This window comes from Somniosus microcephalus, unplaced genomic scaffold, assembly GCF_052327205.1.
Source record: "Somniosus microcephalus isolate GS21.2 unplaced genomic scaffold, FLI_Smic_1.0 unresolved_chr9, whole genome shotgun sequence".
NCBI classification, from domain to species: Eukaryota; Metazoa; Chordata; class Chondrichthyes; order Squaliformes; family Somniosidae; genus Somniosus; species Somniosus microcephalus.
The window spans coordinates 25,435,391-25,452,929 of NW_028225187.1; the positions used below are offsets into that span (position 1 = coordinate 25,435,391).

Genomic DNA, 17,539 nt, shown 5'->3' on the forward strand with positions numbered 1-17,539 from the left:
AGTCAGAGAGAACGCGAGACCGAGAGATCTACATGCAAAAAGATGGAGAGCGGGAAAGGTTGTCAGCTAGAAAGAGTCGGTACGAGAGAGACAGAGAGACGGGGAGAGAGACATACAGCAGGATTAACATACATGCAGATGGTGAGCTAAAGATGAAGAGAGAGAGAGTGAGCGAGTGTGAGGCGTTGCGAGAGACATGCTGATCGGGACAGAGCAAGAGACGTAGAAAGATACAGTCAGAGGGTAACAATCGAAGAGTATTTCTGCAACTCACGATTGCAGTTTCACTGTGAGTACCTTTCCTTTATGTTCTGGGGCAAGTGAGAAACAATAGCGTAATCTATAAACGGTGCACGATTTCTAAACTCCCGCTAGTTTCAGTATCTGGTGCCTAACATTGAGTTAACAAAGCTGAAGAGAAATAATTCAGTATAATTTAAATAGACCTAAACTGAAGGATTAAGTGCGTTTGGCAGGGAAATATATAATGGTGGATCTTCAATAATAAGTTCTAGAGCTGTTTACTGGAACTTAGACAGAAGTGACACTTTATAGTCACATGACATTGAGGCTGCCTTTCTGTGAGATGCTGAAGTCAGCGCTCTGTTGTCTTGTTAACCACTGGACCACAGGAGCAGAAAACAGGAACCAACACAGAATTTGCATCTTTAATCTACCACCGACTCTATTACCAGAATCTCATCTATTTTAATAAATTGACATTAGTTGTGGGACCAAGTTAGCCACAACTAGTTCCACTGCTTAATGCGGTCGATTTTATAAGATATTGGCCCAGAAGTTCGGGTCGGAGGATTCCCGCGGGTGCAAGCCCCCGACCTGCACTTACCTAGCACGCCGGCCGTTGAGCTGTGGGCCCGCGTGGGATTCCGATCCTGGGCCTCCTCCAACTTCCGGCGCGCAGTGCTTGTGTATCCCAGGGGCGCAGTTAGTTCAATGCATCCCCTGGGATCACGTGCGCCATGGAGAGCCAATGGTAGCAGGGAAATGCCCATTCGTAATATTGACAGGAAGAGCTGTCAAAACTATAAATACTATAAGCCCCAAAACATCACTAAAACTGAAAATAAATTTTAAAAAACATCATATTTTAAAAATAACCGCAAATTACTTAAAATAACTATTTTAAACAATAATTTAAATTTTTGAAAAATTTATTACATTTTCTAACGGGGCTAAAAATAAACTTACCTTTCTTAAAGTATTTAAAAATAATAAACCTGTGGAAAAACTGTTTTAATGTTAATTAATTCACCACTTAGATTGTTAAAAGCAAGCCTTGCGCCTGCTTTTTAAAAGTGTAACTCCTGGAGACTTATGTTTTTTTTGCAGGTTTCTCTGGGAGGGTAAGTTCCAGGCGCACAAGCAGCATCTCCAGCGCACATGTTCGACCTATGAACCCTTTCCTATAAGGGAACGGAAGTTCAGGTTTCCCACGCATGCGCAGTGCATGCATGAAACCGGCACTTCCATTGGGCCTACGGGTGAGTAACCCATGCGTACTCACCCGTAGAGACCCTAATTTCTGGGCCAAGTTAAGTTATTCTTAAGAACATAAGAATATTAGAAATAAGCCCATAAGAAATAAAGCAGGAGTAGGCCATATGGAGCCTCGAGCCTGCTCCGCCATTGAATAAGATCATGGCTGATCATCCACCTCAACGCCACTTTCCCGCCCGACTCCTTATCCCTTGATTCTCATAGAGTACAAAAATCTATCTATCTCAGCCTTGAATATACTCAAAGACTCAGCATTCACAGCCCTCTGGATCAGAGAATTCCAAAGATTCACAACCCTCTGATTGAAGAAATTCCTCCTCATCTCATTCTTAAATGACCGACCCCTTATCCTGAGACTATGCCCCCTAGTTCTAGAAACTCCAGCCACGGGGAAACAGCCTCTCAGCTTCTATCCTGTCAATTCCCTTCAAAATCTTATATGTTTCAATGAGATCACCTCTCATTCTTCTATACTCGAGAGAGTATAGGCCCATTCTACACAATCTCTCATCATTCGGCACCCATCTCATGACACTCATTTGTTCATTCTTCAGATTATAATGGTCCCCATGTTTAGTTTTTTTGCACAGCACATAAATCCCAACTTGTGGAAATAATTGGCCACATTGTATACTTGAAATATTCACCCCATTGAATCCTAGCTGGATGACAGGCCCAGGTTCACCATGTGAAACAGTGAAGTACAGACACATCTGCATTGATCATTGACACATTTGCATTTATTTTTGCATAGTTTGCAGCAACAGGCAGCGCCTTACTGGTGTGATTCTTGTGGTCAGAGGCGCCATAAATGATTTCTGCAGTTAGATACTTTGTAATGTACTGTCTTCACGAGCAACAGTTGCAACCAAGTAATTACTTTTTTTATTCGTCTTTATGTGATGTGGGCATCGCTGGCAAGTCTAGCATTTGTTGCACATTGCACTTGCCCTTGTGAAGGTGGTGGTGAGCCGTCTTCCTGAACCGCTGCAGTCCGTGTGGTGAAGGTACTCCCACAGTGCTATTAGGTAGGGAGTTCCAGGAGTTTGACCCAGCGAAGGTGAAGGGTCGACGAAATACTTTGAAGTCAGGAACTTGTGTACCTTGGAGGGGAACTGGGAGGTTGTGGTGTGCCCATGCGTCTGATGCATTTGTCCTTCTAGGTGGAAAAGGTCGTGGGTTTGGGAGGTGCTGCCGAAGAAGAGTTGGCGAGTTGCTGCAGTGCATCTTGTAGATGGTGCACACTGCAGTCACAGTACGCTGGTGGTGGAGGAAGTGGATGTTTAAGATGGTAGAAGGGGTGCAAGCCAAGCAGGCTGCTTTGTCCTGGATGGTTTCGAGCTTCTTGAGTGTTGTTGGAGATGCACTCATCGAGGCAAGTGGAGATTATTCCATCAGAATTATTACTTCTGCCTTTTAGACGGTGGAAAGGCTTTGGGGAGTCAGGATGTGAGACACAAGCTGCAGAATACCTAGCCTCTGACCTGCCCTTGCTGCCACATTATTTAGGAGGTTGGTCCAGTTAAGTTTCTGGTCAATGGTGACCCCATGATTTTGATGGTGGGGTATGCTGTGATGGTATTGCCATTGAATGTCAAGGGGCCATGTTTAGGCTCTTGCCAGTTGGAGATAGTCATTCCCTGGCACTTTTGTGGTGCGAATATTAGCTGCCACATATCGGCACAAGCCTGAACGTCATCCAGGATTTTTTGCATGCTGGTATGGGCGGCTTCATTATCTGAGGATTTGTGAATGGCACTGAACACTGTGCAGTCATCAGCGAACATCCCCATTTCTGACCTTATTTTGGAGGGAAGATCATTGATAAAGCAGCTGAAGATGGTTGGGCCAAGGACATTGCCCATAGGAACTCCTGCAGCGATGTCCTGGGGCTGGGATGATTAAATTCTAATCAGCACAACCGTCTTCCGTTGTGCTAGGTGTGACTCCAGCCAGTGGAGAGGCTACCCCCCGATTTCCATTGACTTCAGTTTTACTAGGGCTCCTTCATGTCACAAACGGTCAAATGCTGCCTTGATGTCAAGGGTATTTTCGATCACCTCACCTCTGGAATTCAGCACCTTTGTCCATGCTTGGAACAAGGCTGTAATGAGTTTGGCAGCTGAGTGATCCTGACAGAACCCAAACTGAACATCAGTGAGCAGGTTATTGGTGAGTAAGTGCCGCTTCATAGCACTGTCGATGCCATCTTCCATCATGTTGCGAATGATTGAGAGTAGGCAGATGGGACAGTAATTGGCCTGATTGGATTTGTCCTGCTTTTTGTGGACAGGGCATATCTGGGCAGTTTGCCACATTGTCAGATAGATGCCAGTGCTTTAGCTGTGCTGGTACAGCTTGGCTAGATGCGCGGCTAGTTCTGGAGCACAAGCCTTCAGCATGATAGCTGGGCTGTTGTCAGGGCCCATAGTCTTTGCTGCCTCCAGTGCGCTCAGCCGTTTCGTGATAACATGCGGAGTGAATTGAATTGGCTGAAGACTGGATTCTCTGATGGTGGGGGCTGCAGTTGGAGGCCGATATGCATCATCCACGTGGCAATTCCGGCTGAAGAAGGTTGCAAATGATTCAGCCTTGCCTTTTGCACTGACGTGCTCGGCTTCACCATCAATGAGGATGGGGATATTCATGGAGCCTCCTCCTCTCATCAGCTGTTTAATGGTTCACCAACATTCACGTCGGGATGTGGCAGGACTGCAGAGCTTTGATCTGATCCGTTGATTGTGGGATCGCTTAGCCCTTTCTATAGCATGCTGCTTCCGATTTTTAAATGCATGTAGTCCTTTGATGCATCTTCCCGAGGTTTGCGCCTCATTTTTAGGTAAGCCTGGTGCTGCTCCTGGCATGCTCTTCTATGCTCCTTATTGAACCAGGGTTGGTCCCCTGGCTTGATGGTAATGTAAGAGTGAGGGGTATGCCGGGCAATGAGTTTACAAATTGTGGTGGAATACAATTCTGCTGCTGCTGATACCCCACAGCGCCTCATGGTTGCCCAGTTTTGAGCTGCTAGATTTCTTCTGAACATGTCCCATTTAGCACGGTGGTAGTGCCAAACAACATGATGGAGAGTGTTCTCAGTGTGAAGATGCGTCTTCATCTCAGCAATGACTGTGCGGTTGTCACTGCTAACAGTATCATGGGCAGATGCATCTGCATCAGGTAGTTTGGTGAGGACGAGATCAAGTAGGTTTTTCCGTCGTGTTGTTTCTCTCACCACCTGTCGCAGGCCCAGAGTGGCAGCTTTATGCTTTAGGACTCGGCCAGCTTGTTCAGTAGTGCTGCTACCGAACCACTTTTGGTGATGGATATTGATGTCCCCCACCTAGGGTACATTCTGTGCCATTGCTAATCTCAGTGCTTCTTCCAACTGGTGTTCAACATGGAGGAGCACTGATTCATCAGCTGAGGGAGGGCGGTATGTGGTAATCAGCAGGAGGTCTTGCTGATGCTTGAACTGAAGCCATGAGCCTTCATGGGGTCCGTAGTCAATGTTGCGGACTCCCAGGGCCACTCCTTCCCGAATGTACACCGCTGTGCCACCACCCCTGGTGGGTCTGTCCTGCCTCTGGGACAGGACATATCCCGGGATGGTGATGGAAGTGTTTGGGATATTGGCTGAAAGGTATGATAGTGTGTGCATGATTATATCTTGCTCTTGCTTGACTAGTCTGTGGGAAAGCTCTTCCAATTTTGTCACAAATCCCCAGATGTTGGTGTGGAGGAGTTTGCAGTGTTGATTAGGCTGGGTTTGCCATTGCCGTGTCCGTAGCCGCTGCCGAGGTCGATGCTGGGTGGTCCGTCCAATTTCATTTTTATTTCTTTGTTTCGTAGCAGTTTCTTACAACTGAGTGGCTTGCTAGGTCATTTCAGATGGCAATTAAGAGTCAACCACATTGCTGTGGGTTTGGAGTCATATATAAGCCAGCCCAGGTAAACACAGCAGATTTCCTGCCCGTTAGGACATTAGTGAACCAGATGGGTTGGTACGAGAATACGATAGTTTCATGGTTACCATTACTGATAGTACTAATTATTCCAGATTTATTACTTCTGACGTTGATGATGATAATGAGGAGTTAACTGATGATAGGAACATAACAACAACAGTAGGCCATTCAGCCTCTAGAGCCTGATCAGCAATTGAGGTACAGAGAAGTCAGTTTATGTCATGGCTGATCTGTACCTCAACCCCATTGACCCGCTTTTGCTCACTATCCATTGATACACTTAATCAACGAAAATCTATCGATCACAGTCTTGAAAGCTCCAATTGATCTACATGACACACAGCCTTTTTGGAGAGAGTGTTGCAGATTCATACATTTTTTTTTTGTTCACTGGATGTGGGCGTGACTGGCAATGCCGACATTGCTCATCAGTAATTGCCCTTGAGAAGGTGGTGGTGAGCTGCATTCTTGTACTGCTGCAATTCATGTGGTGAAAGTACTCCCACCGTGCTGTTCGCGAACTGGTACCAGTATTTTGACTGAGCGACAATGAAGGAATGGCGATATATCCCCAGGTCAGGATGGTGTGTGACTTGGAGGGGAACTTGGAGGTGGCGGTGTTCCCATGCGCCTGCTGCCCTTGTCCTACTAGGTGGTAGATGTCACGGGTTTGGGAGGTGCTGCCGAAGATGACGTGTCGAGTTGCTGCACTGCATCTTGTAGATGGTGCACAATGCAACCACAGTACGCCGGTGATGGAGGGAGTGAATGTTTAAGGTAAATTCACAATGTGTGTAAAGTTGCTTCTTGATTCATGCGAGGGTAAATTTGAATAATTCGATGTACTAATATCTTACATTTATTTAACTGAACTGAATACCTGGCAGCATGTATAGACTGGCGGCAAATGTGTTACCGCCTGATTTAAGAACATAACATAAGAAATAGGAGCAGGAGTAGGACAATCTGCCCCTTGAGCCCGCTCCACCATTCAATAAGATCATGGCTGATCTGATCCAAACCTCAAATCTTCTATCACTCTCCATCCACCCGAACCCATTTGTGTCCTGCCGAAGTCGAATTTTACCCCCTGGGTGTTTCCTCTATTCAGCTGCCTTACAGCTGAGCAGCTTAGGTCAAACTTGAAGATGGTCACAGATAATGAAACATATTTGACATTGTCTTCTCTCTTTCAGTGCATATCACGCATCAAGTGACCACACAAGGTATGATGAAAATAATGTAAATTATTGAAAACAATTCAGTTTTTTGAATGATCGCTTCCAATTTTTAGCTATAGAACAGCAGCAATCCAAGAATGGAGTCATTGTCAGCTGGTCGCCCGAGCGTAAAATTGATGTTCTGGATTCGCCACCGAAAAAAGAAACGCTTGATCATGATTTTATTGATTCAGTGGGAATGTAATTTGGATGGTTTCTCTCACGGTCGGCAAATCGGTACCCCAGTTTTAAGCCTGAGCGCCATATTTAAGGTCTGCCATCATATATTAAAGACAACCTGGTCTGGAAATTGGTCTGGGTAACTGCCAGCTCAATTAACATTGGATTGGCAGTGAGTAATCATAATTGAGTAAATAAATTGATGTATAAATAGACAGGTCGTAGATGAAGCAACAGAGAATGCTGATGAAATTAGCATTGTTAATGTTGTTGATAGACTTTCACAGTGCGCTTAATGAAGTGCTACATAACAGACTTGTAAGCAAAAATGAATGCCATGTGATTAAAGGGCAGTGGCAGCGTGGAAAAGAAATTCGCTGAGACAAAAAAGTAGAGTGTAGTTGATGAATTTTCGCTTTTTGTGACTGGAAGGTGATATTCAGTAGTGTCTCTCAGAGTTCTGTATTGCGTTCACTGTTCTGTCTGATAATGATATATCAACTGGACTTGGGTATACCGGACACAATTAAAAAAACCTTGGAAATGTAGCAAGCAATGCAAAAGATAGAATCAGAATTCAGGAGCATAAAGACCGACTTGAAAAATGGGCAGACACATGGCACATGCAAATTAACGCGGGAAATTGCAGAGGAGATTTACTAAAATTGTATCAGGGACGCGGGATTTCAGTTTTTAGAGAAACTAGGGCTCTTCTCCTTTGAACGCAGAAGGTTAAGGTGTGATTTGATGGAGGTTTTCCAAATCATGAAAGGTTTTGATACAGTAAATAAGGATACAATGTTATAATTTACTGTATTTGTTATAGTTAAAACGCCTACCGCATGATACAGGGAAGTGGTTGTAACGCCCAACCGTTGTTACTTATGCAAATAGTAGGGAGCAGAGTGTCAGCGCTAAAAGGGATGGTATGTCTACCAATTCCATTTCGTGGCTGTTACCACCCAATTTCAGAAAGGAAATATCACCTCTTAAATAGAAATTTCGATCAATAGGCACTCGATAGCAAGCGCCTGGTTGGCACACTGAGTAGAAATTACCCACTGTGCCTAGTACAGTGACTAATGCAAAGATTAGAAGTTTCAATATTTCTAATCATAAATTCCTGTTATTGTCTTTCTGCAGCTCCTGGGCCGGAAGTGCTTGTTAGTTACCCCAGCAGTGGTGTGGTAAAGGAAGGAAAGGAATTTAAGCTGCAGTGTCGATACAGTGGCAAAGCTACTTCCGCGTATTGGTTGAAAAATAATCAATACTTACCAGACCTTCCGAATGAGTTTTATAAAACGTATGCGTATGGTAGCAGTGGAGGCTCTTATCAGTGTGAAATGTGGACAAATAAATGGCAGAGGAGTGAACATCTGGAAGTGGTCACCATTGGTAGGTGAACATTGACACTTATTAACATAGAAAACAGTAAAAGAAAGAAAAATCTGCAATGATACAGCGCCTTTCATGATCTCCGAAAGCAGTTCAAAGACAATTAAGTACTTTTGAAATAAATTCTCTCTTGTAATGTTGGATATGAGACAGCCAATTCGGGCAGAGCAAGCTCCCACAAATAGCAAAGTGATAATGACCAGATCATCTTTTCACTTCTGCTGGTCCAACTAAGAGGGAATGCGGGGCCTCGGTATAATGGGGCAGTAATTCGGGTCGGTGGCTTGCCGCGCGTGCAAGCCCCTGATATGCACTTACCCGACGCGCTGACATTTCACCTCCAGGGACGCCTGGAATTCCATTGTGAAACAGAAGAATCCCGGGAAGCGTTTGACGTCACGCCGCCCAGGAGTGCAGCCAGCGCGAAGCCTGGAGCGCGCTGTGCAAGTGAGACACGCCCCTTCAGGTCTCAGTTTAATAGGACACGCCCCCAATGTTTCTCACAAGCTGCTAAGCATTTTTACATGCAAAGCAGCATTTTAAATAGGTTTTTGGTATTTTTATGAAGCTTTTGGTAACTTTTATAAACTTTTAAAAACGTTTACATTATTTTGAAGAATCTGAAGTAGTCTTAAACAGAATTAAAGCAATTTAAAGACTTTTAAAAGCCCTAAAATAACTTTTTTTATTCCATTTATTTATTTAGCAATGTCGTCGTCATACGTGCCTTCACACTGTTCCCTTTGGGGAACTGTATGAAGTGGTGGAAGGATTTATGGCCGTGATTAACACTCATTCCGTGACCGTAACCATCTTTGAACCAGCCATTAGGGTGGTTAGTCCTATGGCGGGAGGGTTTTACGGGCTCCCACAAGCTATACAAGGAGGGGGGCCACCCACACCCACAGACGCAAATATCCCACTGGATGTCAAACCCAGAATTTAGAGCCGGAGCTCCGACTCTACTTGCCGGGACTGTCTGGAAGTGAGGTTCGAAACCCTACCCTGATCTGGCCCAGCGGCGGGGATCCTACCGCTACGCCAAAGGCCCAATCCGATTAGCAATGTGAAATGGCTGGAATGAGCACAATTCACGGCATTAAAAGAACTCACAATTGAACTGATGATGACCTCAGCAATCTCCTCAACGAGGTGGAGGTGCAGCGCCTGCTCATCATTGGTGATGAGAAGTCAAAGGCGCCGCAAAAAGGACAGATGATAGCTTGGTCTTTCAAGTGGCAGCATAGGGCTCCAGTCACGGGGAGGGAAAAGGCGCAGGAAACGTATGGGTGTCGCCTTTTGCACGGAGTGGGCCTTTTGCGTAGCGGTAAGCATCCCCGCCGCTGGGCCAGAAGGAGTAGGGTTTTGAACCCCACTCCAGACAGTCCCGGCAAGTGGCGTCGGAGCTCCAACTATAAATTCTGGGTGGACATCCAGCGGGATACTTGCGTCCGCGGGTGTGGGTGCCCCCCCCTCAGATGAGTTGTGGGAGCCCGTAAAACCCTCACGCCATAGGACTAACCACCCTAATGGCTGGTATGAAGATGGTTATGGTCACGGAAGGAGTGTTAACGTGGCCAGAAATCCTTCCACCACTTCATACAGTTCCCGAAAGGGAACAGTGTGAGGATACGTACGACGACGAACTGTTGCGCAATGCACCTCCTTGGACCCTTAGTCGCAGATGCGAGTAATTATCTATGTATGTCTGTATATATTCCTTTGCGTGTATGTATATATTCCTTTACTTATGTGTATGAATGTATGTATTTAATTATGACTTTCAGAGAAAGTAACTTATTGGAAAATCATAATTAAAAACATACATTCATACACATAAGAAAAGGAATATAAAACATACATACATATACGTAAAGGAATATATGCGGACATACATACATAATTACTTATTACTGATGAAAAGTCTCTTTCTTAAAAGTGTTGGTAATGTTACATTACTCATTTTAGAACACTCATTCTCACATTCAATTCACACAGCCACAATTGCTCCTTCTACATACCGTACTGAAAACCCGTTTAAAAAAAAAATAAAAACATTTAAACTTTAAAACTAACTTCAGCATTTCTTAAAATAACATTCCTCCCTTTCCCAAACAAAAATATTGCCTTTCAGAAGCTCCACGATAAAATATATCTTCCTCCGCAGCCTTGGAGCAACTTTACACATGCTTTTTTCAAGTGTAACTTGTAAGGACTTACCCTCACTGAATCCATGAATGAAATCGACGAAGTTCACTGCGCACGCACTGCCTGTGCAGTCCCACGTGGTGTGCCTCTGAACCCCTTCGTTCAGAGGACTGGAAATGCCGGCGTTCCCCGCATGCACGGTGTTTCCTGAATGCCAGCATTTCATCCGGCCAGATGCGTGAGTACCCAGACCGTACTCACGCATTTCGACCCGAATTACTGGGCCAATATGTAATCTGAAAGGGTACACTTACGACAATACTGACAATGGCAGTCTCTGGACTCGGGGTTCGAACCCACGACCTACTAATTCAGAGGCGATTGGGCACCGAGTGTGTTGGTTGCTGCCCAATGAGTCAAATCTCGGTCGGTGAACTTTGACCCATAGTCAGCTCAGCTCTTGTCTAGAAAAGTTACTTTTCTAAAGAGGCCTCTCAGTATAACGTAATACTGTAAAACAAACCATATTCAATACTTGAATAAAATTGCCAAATGATTACTGGGCAGAAGCATGCGGAAATCTTAACCCCAAATCCTACCAGACAAACCTTCTGATTAACCCAGATTTGAAAATAAAGCCATTCAAATTGGAGTTAGTTGTATTACTAAATTCATTCATTACTTGTTCATAGGACTTCCATTTTCACTTTTATCAATGGAGTCATAACCGCTGATCTTGCATTGAAGCAAGGCTCCCTAAAATAGCAAACAAGTTAATCTTCGTTAATCTCTCTGACAGTAATTCAATGAAGGGCATCTGTTGGGTGACCAGATTTTATGCAGTTTATTTCATTTTCAACCGTCAGACATAAAAAATTGTGATTTGCAACCAGCATTCGAATAACAAGAATGACAGTTGGTCATTATCACATTAGTGTTTGTGGGATCTCTCTCTTAACATATTTTTTACATTACAACCGTAACTATACTTTAAGAACGTACTTAATCGGCCTTCCTGACGAATTGGGAAGTTTTGAGATCGCGAAAGGCGTTGTATCAATGCCTTACCACAGTGGATGGAAAACTAATAGAGAACATTGTCAAGGACAACATTAATTCTCAGTTGGAGAAGCATGGGCTAATAATGAATAGCTAGCACTTATTTGTTGAATGCAAATCATATCTGACTAAGATTTATAATTTTGTTGAAGTAATGGAGCTGTTTAATGAAGTTAGTCCAGTGGAAGTTATGTATAAGGACTTTCAAAAGCCTTTTGATAAATTAAGACATGAAAGACTTATTCGGAAAATAGATGCACATGAACCCTAAAGGGAGGTTGGTCACTTTGGTACGTAATTGGCCCTGAGATATCAGTCAGACAATAGTGGTATGTTTATCTTACTGTGGAGATGTATGCATTGGAGTCCACAGCTGTTAATATTAGACACATTACCTATCTATCTATCTATCTATCTCTCTATCTCTCTATCTCTTCTCTGTTATATAAAGCGGTTCCATACGTTTTGTCTGTCCGGCTATACGCTCGAAATTTATAGAGCATACCTGTGCTTGCGTTACCTCCAAAGAAAGCGTACCATTCCGGGACAGTTGTAAGCGTTTTTACTTTTCGGTCGGACGAAAATTGTTCGCGCCTTATGCAAAAAACCTCCAAAATTAAACTCATTATCTGCTAAGTAGCATTGATTGACTGACGTCACGGTTCGACCAATCCTGTGCCGTCACGATTGACCAATCCTACAGTTCAGTCACCTGATGGTTGGCCAATCGCTGCGTCTGTGGGCGGGACTAATGCTTTTCAACTCGGGGATCGGGCAGCCATTGCTTCACTACTTCCAGCTCAAAATCTGCTAATCCAGCTTCGAAAAAGTTAGTATCCCTTTTAAAAATAACATAACATTTACCAAAAACGTTTTATAAGTACTTTCCCTTTCATCTTTCAAGGTATTAAAAGGTAGAAATGTTGCCTGGCAGCAGATTCACAGAGGGACACAGAGAAAGGCCCGAAATCCTGGGACTCCATTTAAAATGTTGCCCGGCAGCAGATTCACAAAGGGACAGACAGACATGGCCCGAAAGCCTGGGACTCAACTTGCCCGGCAGCAGATTCACAGAGGGACACAGAGACAGGCCCAAAAACCTGGGACTCGAGTTAAAATGTTGCCCGGCAGCAGATTCACAGAGGGACACAGAGACAGGCCCGAAAGCCTGGGACAAGATTTAAACCGCCTGGCCCAAAACAGCCCTGGCAACGGCGGGCTACCCCAGCTAGTTTTCTTATATATTAATGTGCTGGACTTGGGTACATTCTGTTCCATTTCGAAGTTTGCGGATTTTCCAAAACTTGGAAATGTAATGAAAAGTGACGAGGATAACAGCAGATTTCAAGAGGACATAGACAGACTGGTGAAATGAGCAAACACAGGGCAGATGCTATTTAATGCGGATGACTTTCAGCTGATTCATTTCGGGTGAACTAACATGGAGAGACAGTATTATCTAAACAGTACTATTTCAAAGCGGGTGCAAGAGCGGAGGAATCTGTCGTGCATATTCCCAAAACTGTGAAGGTGGCAGTGCAAGTGGATAGGAAAGTGTTAGGAAAGCCTATGGCATACGTTGTTTTGCAAAAGGGGCACTGGATACAGAAACAAGGAAGCCATGCTGAAAGTTGGAAATCACTGGTTAGGCCTCAGCTGGAGAATTGTGTACAATTCTGGGCAACACACATTAGGAAGGATGTCAAACCCTGGTGTGGATGCAGAGAACGTTTACCACGATGATACAGGAATGAGGGACTTCAGTTATCTGGAGGGATTGGAGAAGCTGGGATTGTTTTCTTTAGAGAATATAAGGTTAAGGGAAGACCTAATAGAGGTATCAACATTCGTGAGGAGGTTTGATAAAGCAAGTAGGGTGAAACTTCTTCCTCTGGCCAGTGGGTCGGTAGCCACAGTTCGTGGGATTAAATTAATTGGCAAAAGTACAAGAGGAGAACTGAGGAGATTGTTTTTGCATGGAGGGTATGTGACGATCTGTAACGCACTACCTGAAAGGGTGGTGGAAGCATGTTCCATGGGAACTTTCAAAAGGCAATTGGACATATACTGGAAGAGGACTAATTTACAGATTTAATGGGAAAACGCTGGAGTGTGGGAATATATTGGACAGCTTTCAACGAGCCACCACAAGCATGGTGGGCCGAATGGCCTCCTTCTGTGTTGTAAGTTGATATGGTTCTAGATATACACGACCATGGGTAGATGTTTCTGGGCACCCAATAGGCACAGAGGGGGGGAAATTCAGTTGATTCCACCTCCCATTAGCACCTTAAGAGGGCACCAATTGGGGTGCAAAGCAACCGGCGGCCGGGCGTGGTGATGTTTGTGCCACACGCAAAATTAACTAGAAATTTGTGGCGGTGTGAAACACTACCACCACGATCTCTTACGCCGGCAGATTGTGATGTCAGTCGAGTGCACAACGCCCCGTTAGCACCCTGGACTGGATATTGAGTGGTGCTCGCTGCCTTACCGCCTGCTGCTAGCAACAACAGTCTGATGGGAGCGTTATGCTCTCAGAAAGGTATCGGGGAAGGTTATTTAAAGGCGACCGCTTCCTGCCTTTTTTTGTCGCTGACAATTTTGCACCACGCAGTCTGAGAGAGCGAGAGACTTCTGGAGAGATTCAACGCTGTGTGAAGGAGTTTTGAGTACTGAGCAGCACTTTGCAAGTTTATTTTGATTCGCCTTTGCTTGCTCCGCCAGCACTCTGAGGTAGCGCCTCACTCCTTAGTGTTTGCGCCTTAAGACAGGTGTGAAACGCCTGATTTAGCGCTCCAATCACCGGCAGTGGTGATAAAAGCCAAGTTTGCTGTCAAAGGCGATAATTAGAGCCAGGTGCTGAACTTCGCGCACGGCCGATAACGGCACCCCAAATGGGGCGATACCGAATTTTCCCCCCTGTTATAAATCAGCTTGGGCGGTAATCAATGGGAAAGAACATGAGGCTCAGAGTAAATTGGGCAGCTGATTCGATGTCGTCCATTTTAAGTTACCTTCCAAGACCAATTTATACACAAGTGGGTTTAAATTTAACTTTTATCGCACTTTAAAATTGGATGATTTCGAATTGCCCGCCCGTTTTAAATCACGCGTAATTTTCATTTCCATTCCCTTCAAGAGAAGAGAAATTCCGGTGGGGTCTGTACCGGGAGGCCGGTCCATTGCCGCCAATTTCTGTTGCATACCTGCCGGAGTAACAGAGGCGGGTTGATAGAAGTCCGAGAGAATTCCCATTTGTTTCCACACAGACTTATGGGATCAATGACCAATTGATTAGTTTGCTATTGCCCGAGTAAACAAGGCTGAGGAGAAAACTCCATGAACGTCCCACTCTTGGTGTCGTTCAATGGGCTTTCCGACTGATACATGAGGCACCTGAACAGTCGGTGAGGCCTCGATTTTAAAGTCTTGACTCCACATGCAGCAGAGAAGACGGCCTTGTTCAGGTTCATATGGTAACTGTGCTGGCTCATTGAAAGAGCAATGCAATTAGTCGCACTCCCCTTCCTTTAACACATAGCCATGACATTTTCTCCCCTTCAAGTGTATATCTAATTCCATTTTTGAAATTACAACTGAATCTGCTCCCACCACTTTTTTTTTCTGGCAGTATGTTCTAAAACTTTAAAAACACGCTTCGTTAAAAGAAATCTCCTGCTCTTTCATCTGATTGAGGAGAGATTGGGTCGATTGGACTTATACTCACTGGAGTTTAGAAGATTGAGAGGGGATCTCATCAAAACCTATAAAATTCTGTCAGGCCTGGACAGACTAGATGCCGCAAGGATGTTCCCGATGGCGGGGGAGTCCAGAACCAGGGGTCACAGTCTAAGGATAAGGGGTAAGACATTTAGGACTGAGATGAGGAGCAATTTCTTCACCCAGAGAGTGGGGAACCTGTGGAATTCGCTACCACACAAGGCAGTAGAGGCCACTTCATTAAATATATTCAAGAAGGAGTTAGATATATTTCTTAAGGCTAAAGGGATCAAGGGATATGAGGAGAGGGCAGGGACAGGGTACTGAATTTGGATGATCAGCCATGATCTCATTGAAAGGCGGAGCAGGATCGAGGGGCCGAATGGCCTACTCCTGCTCCTATCTTCTATGTTTCTATAATTATTTTGCTAATTAATCAGTGTCCTCTGCTTACCGACACTCCTGCTAGTCGAAACCGTTTCTCTCCATTTAAGCTATCAAAATCCCTCCTGAATTTGAACAACTGAATTAAATCTCCACTTAACCTGCTCCGCTCAAAGCAGAACAGTCCCTGAAGGGTCGCAGACCTGAAACGTTAACTCTGTTTCTCTCTCCACTGATGCTGCCTGGCCTGCTGAGTATTTCCAGCATTTTCTGTTGTTATTCTTGCTCTTTTAGTCTCTTCATACATGATGAACATACACCAAACGGTCCTTGAGAGAGGACTGAGCTACTTCCTAATTTGTGGAATCGATCGGGTCTCGAACTGAAGGTCCTTGAATAAAAGTGCGAAGGACAGGTTAAGGGGATGTCAGGTCAACATAGAAAGGAGCACGTGACGTTCTGATGTCGGAAGAGTTCTCTGGATTTTCGACTTTTAAGTTGCTGAGGTGATAGCGTTAGACCCGGATGCTGCGCTGCAGTTTAAAGACAATTGTCCTCCGGCTTTGATACATGTTCTTTAATATATTCCAGTATTTACTTATTTTATCTTTCTCACATATTTCCAGCTTCTGATATGGCTTTAACTCTGGAAGCCACGCCAAGATGTGAAAACATTTTACTGAAGTGTTTGGTGCCTTACGGTAAAGGGAGTGGTCGCAAGGATTTTCTGTGGTATCGAAATGAAGAGTTAATAGCAAAAACAATTCTACCTGGGTACACCATAGAAAAAGCGACAAAATCAGATGAAGCATCGTATCATTGTGAGCTGAAAATACTCTATAGGAAGTGGGTCTCTCCGAAAGTAGATGTCACCGTAACAGGTTTGTTACTGGCTGTGTTATTTTTCACCGAATTTGAAGGTTGGTTGGCTGCTAAATGATGGGAAGGTTATGAAGAACATTCTTTTGACAGGAAAATTCTGTTGCAGTTGGGAAATAATTGCGGTTATTTGGAAAACATTCAGATGTGTTCACTTTTGTCAAGTATCTGGAGTTCATGTCACAAAATTAAACAAGTGCTTAATTGTACAGGCTTCGAGTGCCTGCCTAAAAAAGTATGAGGGGAGGATCCATCTTGGTTACTCCTGGGAAGGCTGAGGAATTGTCCTTGTAGACACTTTGGCCTAGAAATTCAGTTGCGTTCGCCAGCCGTTAGCGCCATAAGAGGAGTAGATCTCGAGCGCTAGGCACCTAGCGCCCGGGCGCTGACCGATCTGCGCCTACGCCCAACTTCAGTTGACATTTAGCGCCGGCGCAAAGTGTTTGCGCGCGCTCAGCTGCGCGTGCAGCTTATGACATCATTTCGTCATGCAACGCCGTTTGTGCGCCCCAAACCGGAACTTCAGTGGCGCCCGCCCAATGTGGGCATGGCGCTGTTAAGAACTGTGAAGTGGAACGCAGCAGAGGCCCTGCGGGCCTCGGGGAGCGCTAATTAAAGGGCACTTAGACTGAACTATAAAGGCCAGCCATTTTGCTGCAATGACTTTAGTGCTACGGATTTCTGGACAGAGACCAAGGAAGAGACCTTACTGATTTGGGCCAACATAGGAGAGGTATTTTTGGCTTCTGGCTAGAGCTTGGAAATTTGAATCATTGTGATTTCACTGTTTGCAAGTACATTATGGGGGCTGCATGGGGTTCCAACCCTCAGTTCCAGCATTGTGTGAAGGGCTCGCAGACGCTGTGTGAGAGGGGCAGCCATGCCTAGACGCAGAGGGGCCATCAGGCGTCAGCAACATAGGCCTTACCCACTCAGGGAATACCGCCAGCAGGTGTCCTTTCTCACCATTACTGCCGTGCATTGTGTTAAGAGGCTGTGCTTCAGAAGGGAGGTGGTTGCATAGATCTGCCAGCTGCTTCACAGAGATCTGCGCCCACAGCTGATGTG

General features: G+C 44.9%; 1 protein-coding gene across 1 annotated transcript in view; it reads left to right on the top strand.

Annotated features, from left to right (window-relative positions):
• Positions 1-17,539, top strand: part of LOC147084953 (Fc receptor-like protein 5) — a 66,705-nt gene that overhangs the window by 16,449 nt on the left and 32,717 nt on the right. The window contains exons 3-5 of the mRNA XM_085979386.1: positions 6,778-6,831; positions 8,027-8,278; positions 16,219-16,473. Coding sequence (XP_085835512.1) covers positions 6,778-6,831; positions 8,027-8,278; positions 16,219-16,473 — 561 coding nt within the window. The remainder of the gene's footprint in view (positions 1-6,777; positions 6,832-8,026; positions 8,279-16,218; positions 16,474-17,539) is intronic.